The sequence below is a fragment of the Corvus moneduloides genome, chromosome 1 (assembly GCF_009650955.1).
Source record: "Corvus moneduloides isolate bCorMon1 chromosome 1, bCorMon1.pri, whole genome shotgun sequence".
Taxonomy (NCBI): Eukaryota; Metazoa; Chordata; class Aves; order Passeriformes; family Corvidae; genus Corvus; species Corvus moneduloides.
Window position 1 is genome coordinate 64,354,591 of NC_045476.1, and position 20,971 is coordinate 64,375,561.

The following is a 20,971-nucleotide window of genomic DNA, read 5'->3' on the forward strand; positions in this document are numbered from 1 at the left end:
TTTTTTTTTTTTTCCAAAAACTGAGTATTTGTACAACTGCAGCCTTCACTGAACTCAACCAGATGGATCAAGTTGTTGGGTTACAATCCTGTCTATGCACACAGCAGTAAAAGCCAGAACATGCTGTATTTCATGGACTTTAATATTTCAGTTGCTCTGGCAGATAAAAAGTATTGAAAAATTTGCACAATATTACTAATAACAGTGAATTCCTTGAAACATCCTCTGACTCATAATGGTGAAGTCAGACAGAACTCAGTTTTAAGATGAGGTCAGTGAGATTCAAAAAATGCTTACAAGGTACTTGCTAAAGAGATGAAAATCCAGTCTGTTCCAGTACCATACTCCTACACTTTCATAGGGTTCATGATTCATATTCAGAACTGCGTTCCAAACATTTTTGGTCAAAGGCAGAAGTTAACATACTGCTGCACTTCATTGCCTTTCCCTACAAAGAGAGTTGTGGGCACATCCTGCACACCGCCTGTAATTTCTGCAGTATTACATCCACAGATCGAAGGGCAGAAGGGCCACTTGGTATGATCCACAATATAATACCAAGGAATTTCACCTAGTCCCCACTTCTGCTCTATATACAAGCACCAACTGCAACCATGCAGACCAACATACTCATTCTCAAAACAACACGCAGTCATTCTGCACACCAGGAGAAATGAGAAAGGAGAAATGAGAGAGCCTTCCTTTACTTTTAGCTTGCAAATATTTGCTTTCCATGTTCAGCAGGTAACAATTATCCTGCTCCAGGCTGAAAGCAAAGCAGACAAGGTAGACTTATGAGACCAAAGCAGCAGAGAAAAAAAGTTAAAAAATAAAAAAAAAATCAGCAATCCAAGAATCAAATACAGGCCATTGCTGGTGCCTATAACAGCTCTCAGAAAGTCAAATAAACACAGATGACTAGCAAGGAAATCTGAAGTTTATGTAATACACAAAATCTCGAGACTATTAGTGAAAGTTCTAAGTGTTCTAAAGTCTGCAAATGGCCCCCGAGGAAATAATTCTAAAATAAATAATAAAAAAATGAAATCACAAATTGCATTTATTCTGGCATAAGACCTGTATATTTCTGGGAATTAAATATCTGTCTTTCTATTAAAAACATCCATGTTTGTTCATGCTGGGTTTAAAACATGACCAGAAGACATTTGCTAGATTAATACCCTTGCTATCATGTTTTAACTCTTTAAAAGAATCACACTATAAAAAGTCAGCATCTGATTCTCATCAGTTGACAATAAGATTCATTCTTTTTATTAAAAAAATATTAACTTTATTTCTCACTCAAAATATAAAGAAAGAAAGTAAGGAGTTAAAGCTGTTTGGCAGCTGTTACTTTAAACTCCTTTGGGTTTTACAATTTGCAGAGCATGTCAGTTCCTCCACCCTGGAACTTTTTGAAAACACCCAAGCAGAGGAATGTCACAGCACCATCATCTGCTATCAGTACAACAGTCAGAGATATGATACAGCAGAGGACCTCCTCCTCCAAATCTGTCACTTGTAATAAATTATGGCATAGCCAGGAGCTGGTTGAGACCAGACAGACAGAGAAATCAAAATTAAGAGAATATGTAGAATGAGACATGACCTATATAGAAGTGACGGGTAAGGCTGATGAGAGCAGTATGATTTCTTAGAGGAAGAAGATATGCAGAGAGCAGGAACGAGGACAGAGCCAATGACTACTCAGTGAAAAGGGCAAACAAGAGCATGTTATTAAAAAGCAGCAGTTTGAATCAGTATTCAAGCACACAACACACTGGTTTCTTGCTAAAGGTGCTCAGAAAGTAAAGACCAACATATAGCACTAAAACTCAGCCACAGTGAATTTAGATCAGAGACAAAGTCTGCAATACAAGACCTTCTGGGCAAGGGTCACACAGCAATCAGATACTGTCTTTGAACAGAATACCCAGAACAGAAGGTTTTGCACAAGAAAAATAAATGCTTACAATTCTTCAAACAAATACCCTTTTTCCATAAGCTCATCTTTTCCACACCCACTGAGAAAGGCTATTCCATCATACAAACATCCCATCACTACATCAAGCCCCTATATCTGGGCAATACAAACCCTCTCTCAAAGCAGAGAAACCCAATGTAAATTGAATAAAGAAGTTAACGTTTAAAGAAAGATAAAATGCTACCCTGTCATTTCATAGCCTTGCACTAAGTTTACTTCCTCTATTAGTATCTACTTCCGTTAAGTCCAAGCTGTCAACAAGACTAATAAACAGAAAACTACACTCCAGCTCGTACTCAGGACTGCAAGACAGCAGCTCTGAAGCACTCCCCAAAATGCCAGCCTTTGGCAAATAAGGGTGGACACCTTCTTCACCTACCAGTTTAGAACAAGCAGCCATAACCAGTAAGACACCAGTAAGTACCTTTCATGTTTTCTATTTTGTTTACCTCTTTCAACTATTTGCATTTTCAGATAAACTTTTTTCCTGTTTCTACATTACTTGCTTTTCTCTGTTGCACACCGTACAGCATTGGAAGTGGCCACAAAGCAGAACTTCTACTATTTAGCTCCCTGGCAATGGAAAACATTAGAAGCCACAACATCTTGACAGATTACAGCCCAGCAGAACTCCAGTCACAAGCTGGAGCCCCCATGCACTACTGCTATCTCTGGATATCTAACAGCCAAGCAAGAAGTTACAACGGTGGTAAGCAGTGCAAGCCCAGCATCTGCAGGTATTGAGAGCAAAACAATGAGACATTTGTTCCAAGCTCACGCAGCAAGGCAAAAACAACTGCACAGCAGCCACCATTCTTCTGAACAGGAGCCAACAAGATGAATGTTTTTTCATTTTCCCCAATGAGTTCACAAAATGTTCATAAGAATCATCCTTTTAATTATTGCAGAGATCCATACAATCTCGATGCTTTATCCAAAGAGCAGCAGCAGTGGGGCGTAGATGAGGGTGAAGAACAGGAGCACAGCCTGCTCATTGTTGTACATTCAGCCATACCAGCCCACGCTGAAGAAGCTGCAGTTTAGGATCCTCAGTTGACAGAAAGCCAGCACAACAGACCTTCTAAGTCTGGAAGCAACATGTCAAGAACACAAAGGACTGGCCAACGCGACAGCAGCTGGCAGCCATGAGATACTGCCACAGCTGTCAAGCTAATGAAGCTTTCCTCAAGTATGAACAACAAGGAAATGCAGTGCTCACTACAGCCTCATCTCTGCACATCCCTCTGTGGTAGTGAAGGCCAGCAAAATGCCTCATTCCACCTACACATTGAGCATCTCTCTCCAAGAACTACTGAGCAACCAAATCCTTCTCAGTCTCTTCTGATGGGGATTAAGAATCTTGGAAAGGAACAAGACACATGGATTAGAGTCCTTCAGAAGCTATAATGCAGCTGTATTTCAAGCAACTGGAATGACAGATTGAAACACTGCCAAGTTGTCAGGGACTTACAGTTACTAGCAGGGACCCAACTAACTCCTTTATGAGATGTAGATGAGGCACTTAAGGACACGATTTAGTGATGGACTTTGCCTGGTTTAGTGACGGACTGTTGTACCAGATGATCTTAAAGGTCTTTTCCAATCTAAATAATTCTATGGTTCTCTGAGTAAACATCCAGGTAACAGAACTTCTGCAATGCACAGTTGGAAACACACGTGAGAGGCAAGTTCATGCGAATGCATAAAATGTCTCCAGAATCGACACAAGGATGTGTCTGGACAGCCTCCAGAAGAAAGAATCAGGAAATAGCTAAGCAACTCTTAGCAAAACTCCCTGATGAACTATCCAGCTTCTTCATACTTTGGCCTCAGCATGCTGCTTACTCTAAGACAACCACAGCAGCACACTGAGGAAGACATATGTTCATCTCCTCTGAAAGTCAAGGTCATCATGACTACATGAAGAAATTACTGGCCACTCCACCAAGGTGATTAACTACACCCGAACTACCGGCAATTGAAGTTGTGTTGTCAAAAATTACAAGTATGGCAGAAGATTCAACTACCAGACATATTCTGAAGGGATGGCTTGGAGCATTTACAAGCCATTTAAAAAAAAAAAAAATCCATGTACAAGACACACCATGTTACCTAAATATGCATCCTTTTTTTTTGTTGTTTTATATTCCTGATACAGAAAAATTGACAGCATATCAGTTCCAAACAAGTCTATAGGAACAGTTAGAACCCAAGGACCTACTATTACTACAAAAGAGAAAAATTTACCAGTACTGATTTTCACTAATGTCATTTACAGATTAAGACATCCGATTCAGCATCTGGTCAATTTTTAGGGTATCTTAACTGCTCCACTTATCTTAATAGAGATAAAAATATAAACAGTAGATTAGCTCTCCATTTCAATGCTAAGTGTATTTGTGTGTCTAGAAAGGATAATTTTTAATAGTATCAAAGGCACTATCACAGCCTAAATTGTCTTCAGCTACTAGAATGAGAGAAAAAATCCGAAGTGCTATAGTTTTACATAAAAGATCTAAAAGTCTAATATTAAAATCCACTTTTTCTGATAAAGTTGTAAATTTTTAAGAACTCCCAATAATAGTATGAGATACTATGAAAACTGCAGGGGAAAAAACCAACCAGAAGCCAGCAATGTTTAATTAGAGGTCCCAGATTGTTTAAAAATCCTGAACAAGGAAGTACACATACTCACACACTCAATTAGTTCACATGCTTTCTATCTGCTAGCAAGGGTTTTTTACAAATCTATTGCCATGAACAAGAAAGAACAAACACATCTGTATGCATCTGCAAGCCAAAGCTGCTTTGAACAAAGCCAGTGAGCAGAAAAGACGACACAACTTCTGGTGTTATTGAAATATCCACAGCAATCCAGGACAAAACTGATGCTAAGTATCCTGGAGAATACATTAATTTCACAGAATAATGACCATTTACAAAGGGCAATCACTGTAAGTTGTTCAAAGTACAGAATATCATGCCATGAACACATAACTGAAAATGGTGGAAAATGCATTACAGTTTTACTACTGTGAGGTAAGCTTTGATTCATTCCATATGGCCTTGCAAGACAAGCATGTGTGCACATCTGCACATGTGTGCATGAATGCTGAGGTCTCCAACCAACTGCAGCCATCCCAGATTCTTAGCTGAAATAAGGAGAAGACAGGATTCCAACAAACAAATACATAGTTTTTCAAGAGTCACTAGGAGAAACTAATCCTACCAACTTACAATTTTTGTCTCAAAAACCTGGTAATTAAGACAAACTGAGACAAACTAAGGTGTGAAAGATAACTAGGAATTATACCGATACTAATTATTATGCTCATATTTGTTTTCCTCTTCACAAGTCTTAAAAAGCTCCCCTAACAAAATCAATCACACTAGTATGTGAATAATTCATGACAAGGAAAGGGATCAATGGACTTACAGTTAAGTTCTTTTATTTTTCCCTATTCTTTTTAAGGTGGTATAAAGCACATAGTTTTTTATTTCGCCCTCAGGCAAAGTCCAGTGAATACACAGCTACCTCATAAAAATCACAGGTCATCAGTTTGGGTTTTCAGTAACAAAAATGTTAAACCAAATACTACGCTATAAGCATGGAGAACATTGACGAATGCAACTGGTTATCAGCACAATTCCTGAAATCAACATTTATCAGTGTTGTCTCATTCTCCAAATTAAAATAATTGCTTTCTATGGTATTTTCTGTGTTTTAACTACAGACAAGTACCAACTTTTAAAAAGCACCTTGAATTTGAGGGTTTAATCCTCCTGCTGCTTCAGAGTATGAAATGAGATTCTGATGTTACCCACAACATCAAGTTTTGTGAGTATGTTTGAAATACAAATTTGTTTACAAGACTATGTTTTAAAATGTAGGTTACCTTCTGCCAAAATGAAATAAAGTTAAAAATTAGGCTCGACTCAGTAGGAAAGGGAAGGTGAGGAAAAGTGCAAGAAGAAAAGGAAGAAGGATCTTAGCACTCATAGATGGAATCCATTCAAACTTCAGTTTCTATATAGGAACGTTAACATGCCTTCCTATCACCTTTATGATTTTTCTTTTTGCCTCCCTTTTTTTAATCTTGTTACTTTCTTCACATACATATATTCACAAACAAAGCTTGCCATTCATTTCGGGGACAAGTTGCTGTGTACATAAAAAAACCCCCCTCAGATCTGAACATCAGTGTAGCAGGTGGGGGCTTCTCTGCCTTCCCAGGAGGCTGAAAGCAAACCCAGACTGCTGACACACCACTGTGCTGCCCACTGCCAGGCCACTTTCTGGCTTCACCCTTTACCTTTCATGCAGGTCTGACAAAGAAAAGCATGGAACTACAAGAAGAGGGGGAATAAATCTGAACATTACTTCACAAGGGTCCAAGTGTGTAGCAGGTTGAGTTCGAAACCGGGCAGAAACACCAACTGAATGTAGTGGCTTTGGTTCAAAATATTCATTACTTACTTATTTTCCTTCTGTGAGATAAGAATTAGGAGAAAAGCAAAGCAGGCACAAACCTTAAACAGTTGCAGTACAATGAAAGAGTTTTATTACTAATAGAATTAAAAGTAAAGACAAAATAACAAAACAAAATTAAAGCACATCCCCCCCGCCCCTCCAGCACTTCTCTCCTTTTACCCAGCTCACACAAGGGATAACAGAACATGGGATGTTAGTCAATGTTCCAGTTCTTGAAAAGTCTCTCTCTCATGCTTAAGGAAAAAAAGGGTTTTCCTTCAGTTGCATGTGGTTCCCAAACTGCCACTAACAGCAGATCCGCCCGGAAACAAACAACCTGCTGTGTGTAGAACATCTCTCCCATGAAAAATCTCACAGTTCCTTCACACTACAAAACATGGGCCATCACATGAGGTTATTCATCTTTTTAAGGATAAGTTATTTTGGCCTGCACACAAAGACTTTTCTTCGCCACAAGTCTCTAACAGCCTCTTACTACTTCTATATAGCCTGGCATAGGCATTCTTCACAATCTTCACAGGCACACGAAGATACTCCATCCCCTCATGTTCTTCAAATGGATTAAAGAGACAAACAGTTTGTGGTATTACAGTTTCTTACCACGGCATGCAAGAAGGTTTCTTTTAAGCTGCGCGCCAGAATCGCGGCACCGCCCTCTTTTCTCCCGTCGCCATGCTCAGCTCCGTCCCACGGGACTCACTTCTCTTTCTCTCTGACTCTGAAGCCACCATGTTGAAGGGTGTTCTTGTTCAGGCTTTACGGCGGGGAAAGCCTCGCTCCCTTTGTGCTGCTGGCTGTGTGGTGTCCTCTTCAGTTCAGCACGAAGTGTGCTGGCTGCAGACAGGAGGCTCTGCCGGCTCCCGTTGACTCCGCCGGCTCCGCATGGAGAGGAGAGGGACCCGCCTGTCCCCAGAAGCCGCGCTGGAAGGGTTTAGCTGTGGCAGTCCATGGCTGGTTTTAGCTGTGGCAGTCCATGGCTGGTTTTAGCTGCCTGCGGCTCTGGGACAGTCCCCCCAGTGACCCAGGGTCCGTGCCGCAGTGTTGGGAAAGGGGGAAAGAGGTAGCGGCCCCGGCCCGGCCCAGCGGGGCCGGGAGGCTCGGAGCCCCCCCCCACCTCCCAGCAGGCGAGCTCCGACAAAAGGGGAAGTCCCGCCTTTCTGTGCGGTTTAAATATGTAAATTGTGAGAAGCGTAATTGGTCTTAAAGACTGTCCATCAACTCAGGGTCAACCCAATACAAAGTAGAAACTTCATTACTAAGTATCACTTAATTCATTAAAAAGTTCCCAAATCACTGAAGTAAAAACGGCATGAATTAAGAACAAACTCTTGTGTGGGCTTGATTTACTTTCCAGCCCTGACCTACACAGTGTATCATCATGGTCACTGCACTTTCTCTTTACTCCTGACCTTATTTCATGCACAACAGACATACCTTCCTCATCCTGTGACTAGAGAACAAGCAACGAGCCTTTCTTCTCCAAGGAAGGTACTCTCCTTTATTAATTTGAACTTTTATTACTTTTTTTATACACTCAAGAAGCTGTAAGAATAACTTAAAAGATTAAGCTCATCAAGAGAAAGTGCTGTTCCTTTTGGCAAATATACCCATCGCATTCAAAGCCTTTGGGCTGTTAGAAGGTCTTCTGAATTATACCATTTATTTCTGGCCAGCCCTATATGTACCAAGGCTCTGTCAGGATGGACTATTTTCGAGTATATCCTTACCAACTGTTATCCTGTACAGCAGCAGACAGAATGGCATGAAGTAACAGTGAGGCCATGAGACTTTCTGTCCCATGTCAGCATCATGGTAAGGAAACAGTGCTGTACATTTCTTTTTCCTCCCATTCAATATATTCCTTCTTGGAAATGTTAACATCACCACAGGCACAGGCACACAAAGTGCCTGAGAGAGCTTGGCCCTAAGAATTTAAGTTTTAGTATTTTCCCCCAAGCAATTAGGCTAGGGGTAAGGGAAGATGACACTTGATCACTCCAAGCAGCTAACTGATGCAAGACTTGATCCTAGAATAAATCAGATATTAAAAAGCATCTTTGTTTATGTGCAATCATGTATGGTAAGCAAAGATTCTCTACTGCTCTGAAGGAACCTACGGGTCTATCACTTATTTATGAGTCTGACCTTGAGAGCTCATATACATTTTTTAAAATTTGTTTTTTCACCACAGAAAAATGGAAGTACACTTTAAAGCATGCATTAACTTGCACACGGGAATAAACATTACCTTTCTAGAAGCCCACCACAAAAAGTGCTCTACTCTGTTTACCTAGTCCCTCACCCCTCAAAACTCAAGGCTATTTTTCTGTGCCTAGAAAGTCAGCTTGTGACATGACACTACTTTGACCTCCTTTTTAACTACATCTGCTGAGAGGGCTCACTCAGCTCTTTAAGCAGCAATAGTAAACCACGCCTTAAAAAACCCCAAACAAATGAAACACACCCCCCTCCCCCCTCAGTTCACTGAAAGATTACATACAGGTAAAATTACTAACTAAAACAACATCTTCACCAAGACTCTGAACATAGCTAAAGAATGGCAAGTAGTTTTTGCTGAGCTAAAGCCTCACAGAGCACGTAAGTATTCATATCTGACCTGACCTGAAGAAGGAAGGCCTTATCAAATGTCTGGAAAAACTAATGGTTTTCAACAAGACCTTTAGTATGTTAGATTCTCTTCCTTCAACGACTGATTTTTAAAGTACTTTTACTAATTTAATATTCCAAAGCCCACTGCAGTTATAACTCAGTAGCTTACAGCAATAAGCAAACTCATCCCATTTTAAGTTCTAGCTCCTACTGCTTCAGGCTGCTTGAAGCAACTGTATATTTAATTTTCATGTAACATGCTAACAACAATATTTTCACTGACTAAGTCTAATGCCATAGCTCCCTCTAAAAAGTTGCAACTATCAGTATACTAAAGAATGAAGTAAAAATTCCTTTGTTCTTATAGGATAGTTAACTTTCGAAGAAAATAAATGTCTTCAAATTAAGGTTTTTGTAGTAGGGAAAATATAATTGTCCCCACACACAGGTACACCACAAAACAACAAAAATACAGCTCTCATTTCAAAATCTGTGTTCCTGGGTCCTGTAAATCACACATCATGAACCTAGAGACTGGCCCAAGCTTAAGTTATTTCCCAGGACTCCAAATGCTGAAATAAGCTGTGAATATTGCAAGGATATTCTGGGTACTAGCAGTAAAGCTAAAAGAGCAAGTATATCGCTGTGCTTCACTGTGTCTGTCAATGTTATTACCCCAAGAAGCCTTTTTAACTACTGCAATATTTGTCCAGGTCAGCATGCTACTCAGCAGGTTTCAGAACTTGCCAGGAGCACAACACAGAGGGAAGTAAAGAAAGCTCCCATCTTGAGCTGATGACTCCCATTCTGCAAACAGAATGCAAAGCCTGGACAAGTTTATCCCCTCCTGCCCAGCGGTGTGCCTCCTGCCCTCATCCACCTCACCCCCTGCAAACCATCAGTCCTGTCTCCAGAGCTCCTGGATCCATTTACTGCCCTAGCAATGCTTGCCCAACTCAAACAGAAACAAGAGAAGGCCATGAACACTCCCTAGCACACCTTCCTGCCTGTCATCAGCAAACACAAACCAAGCCTTTCAAGATACAGAGGGCCAGCACTGGGACAGAAGGAGGAAGCACAGGATAAAGAGTGAAAAGTTCTTATCTCTCAGCAGACACTCTAATCTTGGAGACATCAATGCAGAAGTGCAGTAGCTAAGGAAAGTACAGCAATTAACTGAAGGAAGGTGGGAATCACTCTAGCTGACAGATCAGAGAGGAGCAACCAGACACTACCAGGCATAGCTAACCATGTCAAATCCTATGTTAATGACTTGCTGGCAAAGTTACTCTACCAGAAGACTGTGGTAAGTGCCAGTACTGCCCCATGTTTCTTTAGCATTCAAATGAACTGAAATATATAATTTCCTCTCAAGCCATTTAGAACATCCAGAGAAAAGACGACTCAGGTACTAACTCACCTGCTGCCCTACAACTGGGAGAAACACTCCTGAGGACTACATGTCACAGTACACTTGAGTTGAAACTGTGGATGAAAGTCTGTTTAAACTTCCATGCAGGGTACAAACCGGAAATCCTAGGCAGGGATAAAAAACTGTTCTGACAGAGACAGTTGCAGATGAAAGCGCCTCAAATCATCTGCCAGCACCCAGGCCCAGGTCTGCCAGTATTAACTGTATAATGCAGTTTTTTGTCTACTGTAAGCAAATAGGTTTTTCAAAAAATTCTTTATGCTTTTACTTTTGAGTGATGGGGTGGTATCATATTTCCAGACAAGAGCAGTTTCCTTTAAGTAGTAACTTTTAAAACAGTTACCTTTCTAAATGCTGTGCCTTGCGTCTTGTGCTTTACTTGTACAAAAAAATGCAATCCTGCATCAACTGGCACGGCTGCCATGAAGTCCTTGTTTTCCATTACCAGCTCCTCCCAGCCCTTTCTGCTGCACCAGCCATAGCATTTGTGTAATTTCTCATGAATCCAGTCAGGGAAACTATCCAGGTGAAGACTGAGTTGATGCATACAAGAGTTTTCAGTTGGATAACTTCCTTGATCTGGTTTACCACATTGCTACACAAATGCCAGTATGAGAAAACAGACAAAGATGAGAGTACCGATGCAGTTTAATCCAGAATAAATCAACCCTTGGGAATACAAAGCTAATTAAAAACATGGCAAAACATATAGGCAAGTCCAAACAACTCTACAAGCCTCCTTACTTGTTCCTAAACCTTTCTTTTTGTTTATTTACTCTTGGGAGTGAAACACTTAGACTCATAAGCATAATGCTACAAAGACAAATGGTTTAGAAATGTAAATAGACAATAACTCTTGTTTGAGTCTTGAAAAGCACATAACCCAGCCAGGTAATCCAAGTGTGTGTTCCTTTACATAGTTTATTACACTGTATATATTCAGTAGCTCAAGGCCAAGCCAGAGGGCAACACTGAGGGAGGCAACACTGAGGGAGGATTTATCTGACTAAATGGGAATACAAATGGTGCTGTGTAGGCTGCCATGCTTGTCAGTGGAGATTCACACAGCACGATTCATCGGACCAAACGTCCTTACTCCAGGTGACAGGAATGATACTCAGCTCCATTACCTGAGAAGATTAGATCCTCTTGTCTGTAAAAGGACCGTGGGTGACTCACTACAATGCAGACACTTGAAGACTGCAGACACCCAAGTCAGATGAGATGCCTCCTACCCTGGATGCAAACTGCATATCCCTCACATGAGGAGTATTTGACATGTAGACTGACATATGAGATGTTTGGATCTTAACCTTTCACCTTGCATAACTTTTCACAGTATGGTGAAGAGCAAGAGGGCTGGACAGAACCGCTGATACAATAATTTCCTCACAGCAGCAGTACAAATGCAGCTTTTAATTTATTTGGTGCTGTTTTCTTAACAAGTCTCACAAAATCACTTGAGAAATGCTGCTGTGTATACCTTTGCTTATAAAGGATGAAAGACAGTATATTTCAGTAATGACAATCACAAAGGTGGGATGAAACAAGAGGAAGCACCCAATATCACTATCACTTCTGTTAATCACTGCAGGAAGAAGAAAGGGCTCTGTTTTCTTTAACAAAGCCGGACTACTTTATGCCTCTACCTCTTAGTTACCTCAGCACTTATGGACCGTCAAGGTGAGCTCCCCTTTACTGTTAAACCCTCTCATTGTATTATACCTACCACATAGTACAGCAGCTCACAGCACTCGTGCAGCTACAACTAAACTGGAAGCATTATGCACCTCATTGGATTCAGCTGCTTTGTTGTTCTCAAGTTGAAAGGATGCTGCTACTTCCTTCCCCTTGGCTTCCCCTCCATGCTCCATTTCCTCTCCGCTAACTTCAGTTGCCACTGTGTCTCTCAAAGCCTGGTTCCCACAGGGCAGAGAGGCTGAGGTTGGCCCCTACAAGTCACTCCAGCTCCAGCAAGGCCTGTGTGGTGTCCTCTATACTGCTATGTGTCTTGCCTGTCCATCTGAAAAGCACCCGTTACAGCGGCACTTTGCCATGGTGCAGGTTCCCACTCACAGCGGCAGGAAAGCTTCACCTGCCAATACATGAGGTGTACAGATAATGAACAAAGGCAGGAATTCACTCCCTAGAGTACCTCCACAGAATGGCACAGGCAGTGACAGCTCACAGAACTGCAAGAGCTAAGAGTAGGAACAAGTAAAAGATAGCTTCAGTGTTGGATTTCCAGGGACTCTTGTGCCCTGCCTGCATAAACTGATTCTACTCAAAATTTACTTTTATATCAACAGTAGCTCTGTTTAAATACACCCAATCCCCCAAGCAGCTAGTCATGACCCACCAAAAACAGGGAGTCAAATTTAGAGTATACTGTACATAAATGAATTTTTCCTTCAGTTTTTCTCAAGATCTGTTGCTCTTCAAGCTAGCAAGAGTGGCACGGGTATATCTGAATCAGAACATCACCATTTTACAGAAATGAAAATGTTGCTCTATGTTGAAACAAACTTAAAAATATTCAAGGGCTCAGATGTGCCATTATGTCAACTATGATTCTGTCTTACTATTTTAAAGTGGAAGGTTCAATGCACTTAGAAAAAGCAACAAGAAATTATAATATGTTCACATTCTTATGGTTCTGTATTTAAAAATACATACATATTTTCCAGTTTCTAATAAAACTAAAGATAGTATTTGTAAAAAGCATGTGTATAATGCTTATTACCCATGCACAGCAAGCCAGATATTACATTAACTGAAAGCTTAATGTAAACCAGCTTTCAGGATAACGTTTCTGGAATTTCTGAAGAAAAAAAAAAAGCACTCAGTTCTCTTTGGCACTTGCTAAAACAAAATGTTTTAGTGTATATTATTAACATGTATTATATTAGTATTATTAAACTGATTTTTCCTAGTAAGTACAACCATTTACACAGGCTTCTTGCCTCCCTTATTTGTGCTCCCTAGTATGAATATGGTAAAACCATCGGGACCTGTGGGAGAAGCAGAATACCAACAGCACAGTTCTCTCAGAAGCTGCTTTTCTTTGTAACTAAAGGCAGAACAGATATACATATATATATATACTGCAGCAAAGGAAAATTGATCCTACAAAAAATGCAGCTTGCATAAAGTAATGAGAGTATAAGCCAACAGAAATACTAAAAGTGCATACTTTGATTTCAAGTTGCAGGTATTTTTGGGAGATTACTTAGTTCGCCTTTGGCTGACTGGAAGAACCTCCCTAAATTATAAGCTCAAGGTTCACAACAACTGTATTGATCCAGTGTACTAGAATTTGAGATGTGGAATAGAAGCATCGCTCCCAACAACACTGCTATTCAACAGCCAGATTTCAAGCAGGGCTGTTAAGAAATACCACTGAAGCTGAACCTCCAACCTGCCAGGTACAGCACATTCCTATAATGATATGACCTATGCATTGTGTTTCCTTGGCAGGCATTTTCTTCTTGGTTTTTCTCCTGCACCAAGACTGGCTTTGCCCACAGCAGACAAGAGTAAAAAACTAATCTGAAGTTTGTACTAACAAGAAGCAGAGTGACATTTCCATTCCTCCATCTCCCAAAACCACTGGAGATTTCTTACATTTTCAAAAAATCTAAACGCACAATTCTTCTTCCTCCCCAGCACACAAATACATATAGCAAAGCTTCTGTTAACCACTACAATTAAAATTGTAAAACTGCATTTCATTGCTACCAGAAACTACTACTACCAGAAACCATTCACTTAAAGGTTGACACAGCCATCCCTAAAAGCTTCATGAACCCAGTCTCAAGCAGGAGAAGGCATCAGTGTGGTGTTTCAAAAAAAAGACAAAAATGAGGAGAGAGGGAGAAACACATGGCAATTAATACTATCTCAAGATACGAGTGGGCAAAAAAACCACAAGACCCAAGTGGGACAGCAGGGAAAGCCAACATATGAATTTGTCACTTCACAAGTGCATACATGCGTTATTGAAGGTAAGTTGAACCACTTAGTGCAAGGTATTAGATGCCAAAACAGTGAACACAAATGCTTAGGAGAAAAAGACTGCAGTTTTAAGCCCTCAGATCACCTAGGTAACTTGTTCATCTGACTGAGAGAAATCAGTTACTAGGCATTTGCAGGCATTAGTAGTTCAAGACAAACATGAAAAAACCCTACCAAAACCTAGTGCTTACCTGGATCTGATTATTGATAAAATCAACAAATACCTCATCTTCATTAACATTTTACAACACTGTAGTACTCAGTAAACAACTGGCTCCTCCACTAAAATAAAGCAACATTTTTTGTACTGCTTTAGAGCAATTTAGCTTCTATTCTGAGGAGTCCATTTGTGGTCTCAATGAAATAAACCTTTGGATTTGACCGTCATTAGTAATTTGCAGCTGAATGAGAAGAGGCAGTATGGCAGTGCAAGAGGAAAGAGAGAAAAGACTATTAAAGACTATTTCTGCATAATCTAAACTTTATCATCACTGTTAAAACCGCAAGCTTCGAATGACTAGTTTAAAAACAACACCACAAAAAACAAACCCAGAAATGGAAGGTCTTCTCAGAGCTGTTACTGTGCTGTCCACAAAAGCAGACTTTGCAGAATGTCCATCTGAAATGGTTGTGAAGTTAGTTTCCACAAAGTAATGGAATGGCTGCTCGCAGACAATTCCAAACAGCAGCACTCAAGCATCAACCCTCCTGTCCTCCATGCACACAGAGGGGAAAAAACACTGCAGATTCTGACTAAGCAGCAATATCTGAATTTTTATTCACCATCATTCTCGAAAATAATTACCTAATCTCATTCTGGGATTGTGAAAGTGGGATTTCCTGTGCATATTCGTCTACTAACAGGCTAGTATTTCAATTGGGTGCTATTTATTACTCAACTGTTACTTTATTATTCATAACTTCTTAATTTTGAACAACTAATAAAATAGGAAGACCAACTGAAATACAAGTTAAAAACAATACACACCGCAGCAGACAAATATAATACCAGATTTCGGCACTACAACAGAATATTCTAGGATTTCTCTTAAAATACTTCCCTAGCAGCTACAAATGAATGATCCTCATCTTCTACTGAGAAGCAAAGTTTACAGGCAATGAAGAAATTTAATCCCTTCCCAAATTACACTGATTATGCTTACACTCCCCCTGGGTTCATGTTACCTCTTCATATAACTCTTACATTCCTATTTGCCAAGGGTCTGTTAGGTTTTACCTATTCATGTCAAAAACATGCACCGCGTATTTTGTGTACTCACCAAACAAACCACCAATGCCAATAGGAATTCAGCTTAAGGGTTAGTTTGGGGGCTTTTTTGTTTGTTTCAAAATTTTCACACATTCATTTCAGCATTAAAACAAATTTAAGTTCTGGAATACCTGTTAGAACAATTTAAAAACCCAAACAAAAACCCCACAAAACTGCAATTTAGTCCTCATCTGAAATACCTGTCAGGTTTTACATACTTGAGAGAGGCTACAGAGGTAAAGGTTCCAAGGTGAACCTTCATGGACATCTAACAGCCTCACTGCTGGGGGTCTAAGCACCAACACTGTCAAAAGTGAACGACTCATCTGTGAGAACTTTCCCTTATTAAAGAAAACAAGTTGCTGAAACTTAGAGGATACCTCTGTGACCTTCAGAGGCCCCAAGAGATCTGCATAGAAAATTCATTCAATTTTCTAAACACGGTGCTAAGTGCAGAGCTTAATTACCAGTACTTTTCATATGCACAAATTACGTAATCAGTCTGGCTGAGGAGAATTCGAAGCTGGGACTGTCTGAACATACGTCTGAGAGCAATAAAGCAGAGAAATAGTTGATGCAAAGCATCCCTCCTCATCCCTTCCTTAATTAGAACACTGACTACAAATCCCACCTTCAAAAAGCTCCAAATCCAAGACCTATTTATTTGGTTTGCTAACACAGACATGGAACATCTTAACCAAGTCTCATCCGATCTGTCCCACCATGAGGAGGGTTCTCCACCCTAGTCTCATGTAACCTGTCCAACAACGAATACTGCAGCTGAAGCAATTATTCCCTAAAGGCATGCTCTGGCTTTCTAACCTCTATCTTTATTTCAAGCCCTTGGTTTTTAACTAGCTTATTCCCAGCCACAATGGGAAAGACAGTCATCTGCAAACATCCCTGAACTTTGGCAATGGCTATTTACTGGGACCTACAACTATGACCATGGTACTAAAAGGGGAAGAGGGAAAAACAGCTAGTTTAGGTTTTACAACCGTTTGGCACTTACTGTGCTGTGTGTATATAAACTGGGAATGTACCTGATACAAAAACTCTTTTCCCCAGAAAAGCATCACACCTGATGTTCAGGAACTTATTCAAGGCTAAGGTGGCATCACAAAACTTTCAAAAAAAGATTCACATTAAGTAGCTGATAACTAGGAAGCAGAATACACTTTGATATGAGATCAGCTCTACGTATGCCCTTTTACCAATGCACACAGCCGAAGAGTAAAAGACTGGGCTTGTAACCAGGCTTTGGAAAATGAAAACTATGAAAACTCAAATGTTAGATAGAATATAGAAATTAGACATTTCTATTTTGATAAAAATGTTCTCTACTCACTGACACAGCTGCTATTACCCAAATAATCAGCCATCAGTCTCGATGTGGATGTAGCAGCTACTGAGACAAGCCTTTCCATGCCATCTGAATTAAGCTTGACAATAGAAGACAAAATCAACAGGGCAGTTGAAAGGCACTAATTTTGCCAACCTCACCACTTTGATCACATACATGAAGGAGTTTTTCCATATGATACAAAAATTACAGTAGATTTTTATATTACCTTGGTATCCAAAATGCCAGCTTCATGGGCCAAACACGGCTCTGGTTTTCTGGCATGCTTATCAATAAACTCAGTATATCCTAAGTTTAGTGGCCTTTGAGTTATAGTTAGTGGTTCTTATTTCAGAACTGCTACTGTTTTACCCTTTAAAAAAAGCAAAATCTGGTATTACATGTGATGTCAGATAGGCAGGTTTTCCTACAAGACACCTTTGCCTTTTGACTACTCTGTGTGCGAACACATGCCCACCCAGATTCTACTTGGTGTACTTAAATACAACCATGAAAGAAACAGTCCAAAAAGGTTACTTTTAACATTTTACTTCTTGCGGCAGGCATTGCTTACTGATTGTTACAACAATCAGAACAGCTTTGAGAAAACAGGACATAAGCATACCTTTCACGTGGTGCACGTCCACCCCACCGCAGCGGGAAGAATGCTGCCAGCCCGATGCCATGAAGGCCCAGCCGGTGTATGATCGCTCATCCCAGATGACACATTTAGCCATTTGACAATACATCCCACAAGGCCAATACTGACAACAGGGGAGGATGCATTTCCTTCTAACACGTCTTGTACCCCTGTTTACACAAGTTTTCTGCATCCTGACATACCCGTTGTCCCGGAGGCGCGATGCCGCCGCAGGATCCCTGTCGCAGCCTGACGGATGGGTTGCCCTCCTGCCACCAAACGCAAGGCCGAGGGCGAGCGGGGCACGGCAGCGTCTCCCCCTCCTCGCCGAGTTTTCACACGGGGAACGGCTGGAGGCCAGGTGCACCTCGCCGGCCGAGGGGCTGCCACACCACGGCACAGGTGAGGATCGGGGCTGCGCAGCCCAGGGCAGGACCCGCAGCCCGGCACAGGAGCATCAGGAGCTGCTCCAGGTGCCCCCGAGGCGCTCGGGCACTGGCTCGCTGCGGCTTCTGCGCCCGCCCGGGCGAGGGCGGAGGGCGAGGACGACCCTGTCCTGCCAGGGAGCGTCTCTGCCCGCCTGCCCAGGGGCAGCGGTGACAGACCCCGCCCGGCCGGCGGGAGCCACCGCGCCGAACAAAAGGCCCGACGGAGGCCCGGAAACGTCCCGGGGCCGCGGCTCAGCCGCGCCGTCAGCCCGGGGGGCGAACCCCAGCCCGGCGGACCCGTACGGCCTGCGGCCGCCGGTGCCCCCTACCCGCCTCTCACCGCCGCGTCGGGCCCTGCAGCGGGCACGGTGAGGAGAGGGGAAACCGGGGGGAAAAGGACGCAATGCAACAGCTCCGGCGGCACCGAGGGACGGAGGGAGGAACGGAGGGGGCAGCACAATGAGGCCAGCGCAGCCCCTGCCCCTGCCAGTAACAAAAGCTCCCCAGCCGCGGGGCTGCCTTCGCTTCGCCGGGCTGCGGGGTCCGCGGCGGCCGGCGGGAGCCGGGAGAGGTCTCACATCACCGCCCCGCTTCCCCGCTGTACCCTCGTCCCGGCCCCCCGCACAATGCAGCCTCCGCCGCCCCCGCACAAAGCGGGCCAGTCCCGCCGCCCATCCCGCACCGACCTTGAGCCGCCTCGGGCGCCCCTAAGGTTTTGGTCACCGCCTTCCACACGTTGCAGCCCAGCAGGCAGAGGAGAAGCGCCGCCGACCTGCTCATTTCCACCCGCCGCCGCCAGCCGCCGCCAGGGAGAGAATCGCCGCCGGAGCCGCTGCCCGGAGGAGGAGGAGAAAGAGCCGCATCAGGGGCTGGCCCGCTCCGCGCCTCCCTCCATGTTGCCGTGTGCTGCCCCTCCTGCTTTCTCCGCCTGCTGCATTGTCGTCCCGCCGCTGCGCCCCGGCTCCGCGTCCCGCACTGTCCCCCCGGGCGGGCGGCGGGGCGGGGGGGGGGGGAGAAGGAGGGGGAGGCGGGAGCGCTCCGCGGCCCCGCCGCCTGTCCGCCCGGGTTTATTCTTTAATTCCGCCCCGTTTATCCCCCCGCTCTCCCCCCGGGAGCAGCCCGGGCTCTCCGCCCGCCCCTTAACCCTTGGTGGCACCCCCTGCCCTGCCTCGCAGCGCCCCCTGCCGCCCGCACCCCGCCCTGCCCCGCCGCGGGGCTCCCCGGCAGCGCCGGGTCCTGCCCCCGGGGCGGCCGCGCGTTCCCGCAGGCAGCCCGGGCCGGCCCCGCGCCCGCCGCCGCCGCGCTCACCTGCCGCGCTCACCTGCCGCGGGGGCCGGGTCCCGCCCGGCCGCGCCCGCCGCCGGCTCTCCCTCCCCGAACGGCTGCAAAATGGCCTCCCCAGCCGTGCCGGCCCTGCTCGCCTCCCACCGCAGCCAGCGGGAGGGACGAGGGGGAAGGCGGGCGCGGTGACCTGCTCTCCGCACGGCTGGGACGTGTCGGGTCGCAGGGTCCCCCGCGGCCCCGCTGCCACGCGTGACCTCCGGCCGGGGCCCCTGCCGCTGCTGGAGTATTTAAAACGAAATAAAAGCAAAACGAACCAACCAACCACAAAGCAACAGCAAATGCACCCATCTACTGGTTTTAATACAAAATAGTTTTTAAAAATGCTATAGCAAACTGCACAGGAACGGTGAACTCTGGGTTGGAAATCGTGGCAATGAGGGCTGAGACTGGGCACGGTACCTCCGGCCCCGTGCGGAGCATGGCAAGGGTAGCACTGGGGACATTCTGCCGAGGGTAGGGTGCTCTCCCTGGGGGCTTTCTCACTGGGGTGGTTTGCATCTTCCCTAAGAGCATCTCTCGGCTTGCTTTCCTTCAGGCCAGCGGAGGCAGAACACAAGGGCACAGACGTCACTCCTCCCTTCCCGGTCTCTGCTGAGCATTACGCGTCCTGAGGGAGGGAGAACAGGCGCTCCTCATGTTTCCTCCAGCACGGAGATTGCTGCTCCAGACAGCTATTATGGCAAGTCTTTACACAGCTGTGCAAAGCAAAGCCTCTGCCCCACTGCCTCGCGGATTTCCCACGATCTGCTCCCAAACGCTGCCAGTGTGCCAGTTGGCCTGTAAGACTGAAGTTTGTATACCTACAAATTTAATCTCTCACTGAGGTGTCTTAAAGCTTCAGGATTAATTAGTAATATCTATTTTTAAGTAAAATCTTCCAATAATAATGCGATGTGTTATAGATTGATTTTTAGAAAGCAGTACAGTTGTTTATTTTGTCATTTCAGTATTTGACCAGAGTAGCTACATCACAAGCTACAGGTTGTTTCTTTTATAAATTCTATGAAATTCTGGTACCCCAGAAGTGTTAAAACTGATTCTACAGATCATTTTTAGAGACACTCCAATTGATTACAATGTATTTCACTTTGACAGATACAACCACGCTTGCAACATCAGTGGATAACAACTAAGGCTGGAAAGAAATGAGATATTGCACAGAGAAATCACAGAATCATTAAATGGTTTGAGCTGGAAGGGACCTTAAAGATCATCTAGTTTCAATTCCTCTGCATAAGCAGACACTTTCCACTAGACCAGGTTGCTTAAAGTCCCATCCAATCTGGCCTTGAACACTTCCAGGGATGGGGCATCTACAACTTCCCTGGGCCACCAGTTCCAGTGTGTCCCACCATGCTCACAGTAAAGAATATCCTCCTGCTATCTCATCTAAACCTGCTCTCTTTCAGTTTAAA

The 20,971-nt window shown here is 43.6% G+C and overlaps 1 protein-coding gene across 2 annotated transcripts in view; it reads right to left on the reverse strand.

Annotated features, from left to right (window-relative positions):
- The window catches only part of FAM171A1 (family with sequence similarity 171 member A1), an 89,277-nt gene extending 70,060 nt beyond the window's left edge, over positions 1-19,217 (reverse strand). The window contains exon 1 of one of the 2 annotated variants that reach the window (XM_032113217.1): positions 18,899-19,217. In XM_032113217.1, the coding sequence (XP_031969108.1) occupies positions 18,899-18,992 (94 nt within the window). In that variant the 5' untranslated portion in view covers positions 18,993-19,217. The remainder of the gene's footprint in view (positions 1-18,898) is intronic. The other variant, XM_032113215.1, reaches the window with a different exon arrangement.
- Between the last annotated feature and the right edge of the window lie 1,754 nt (positions 19,218-20,971).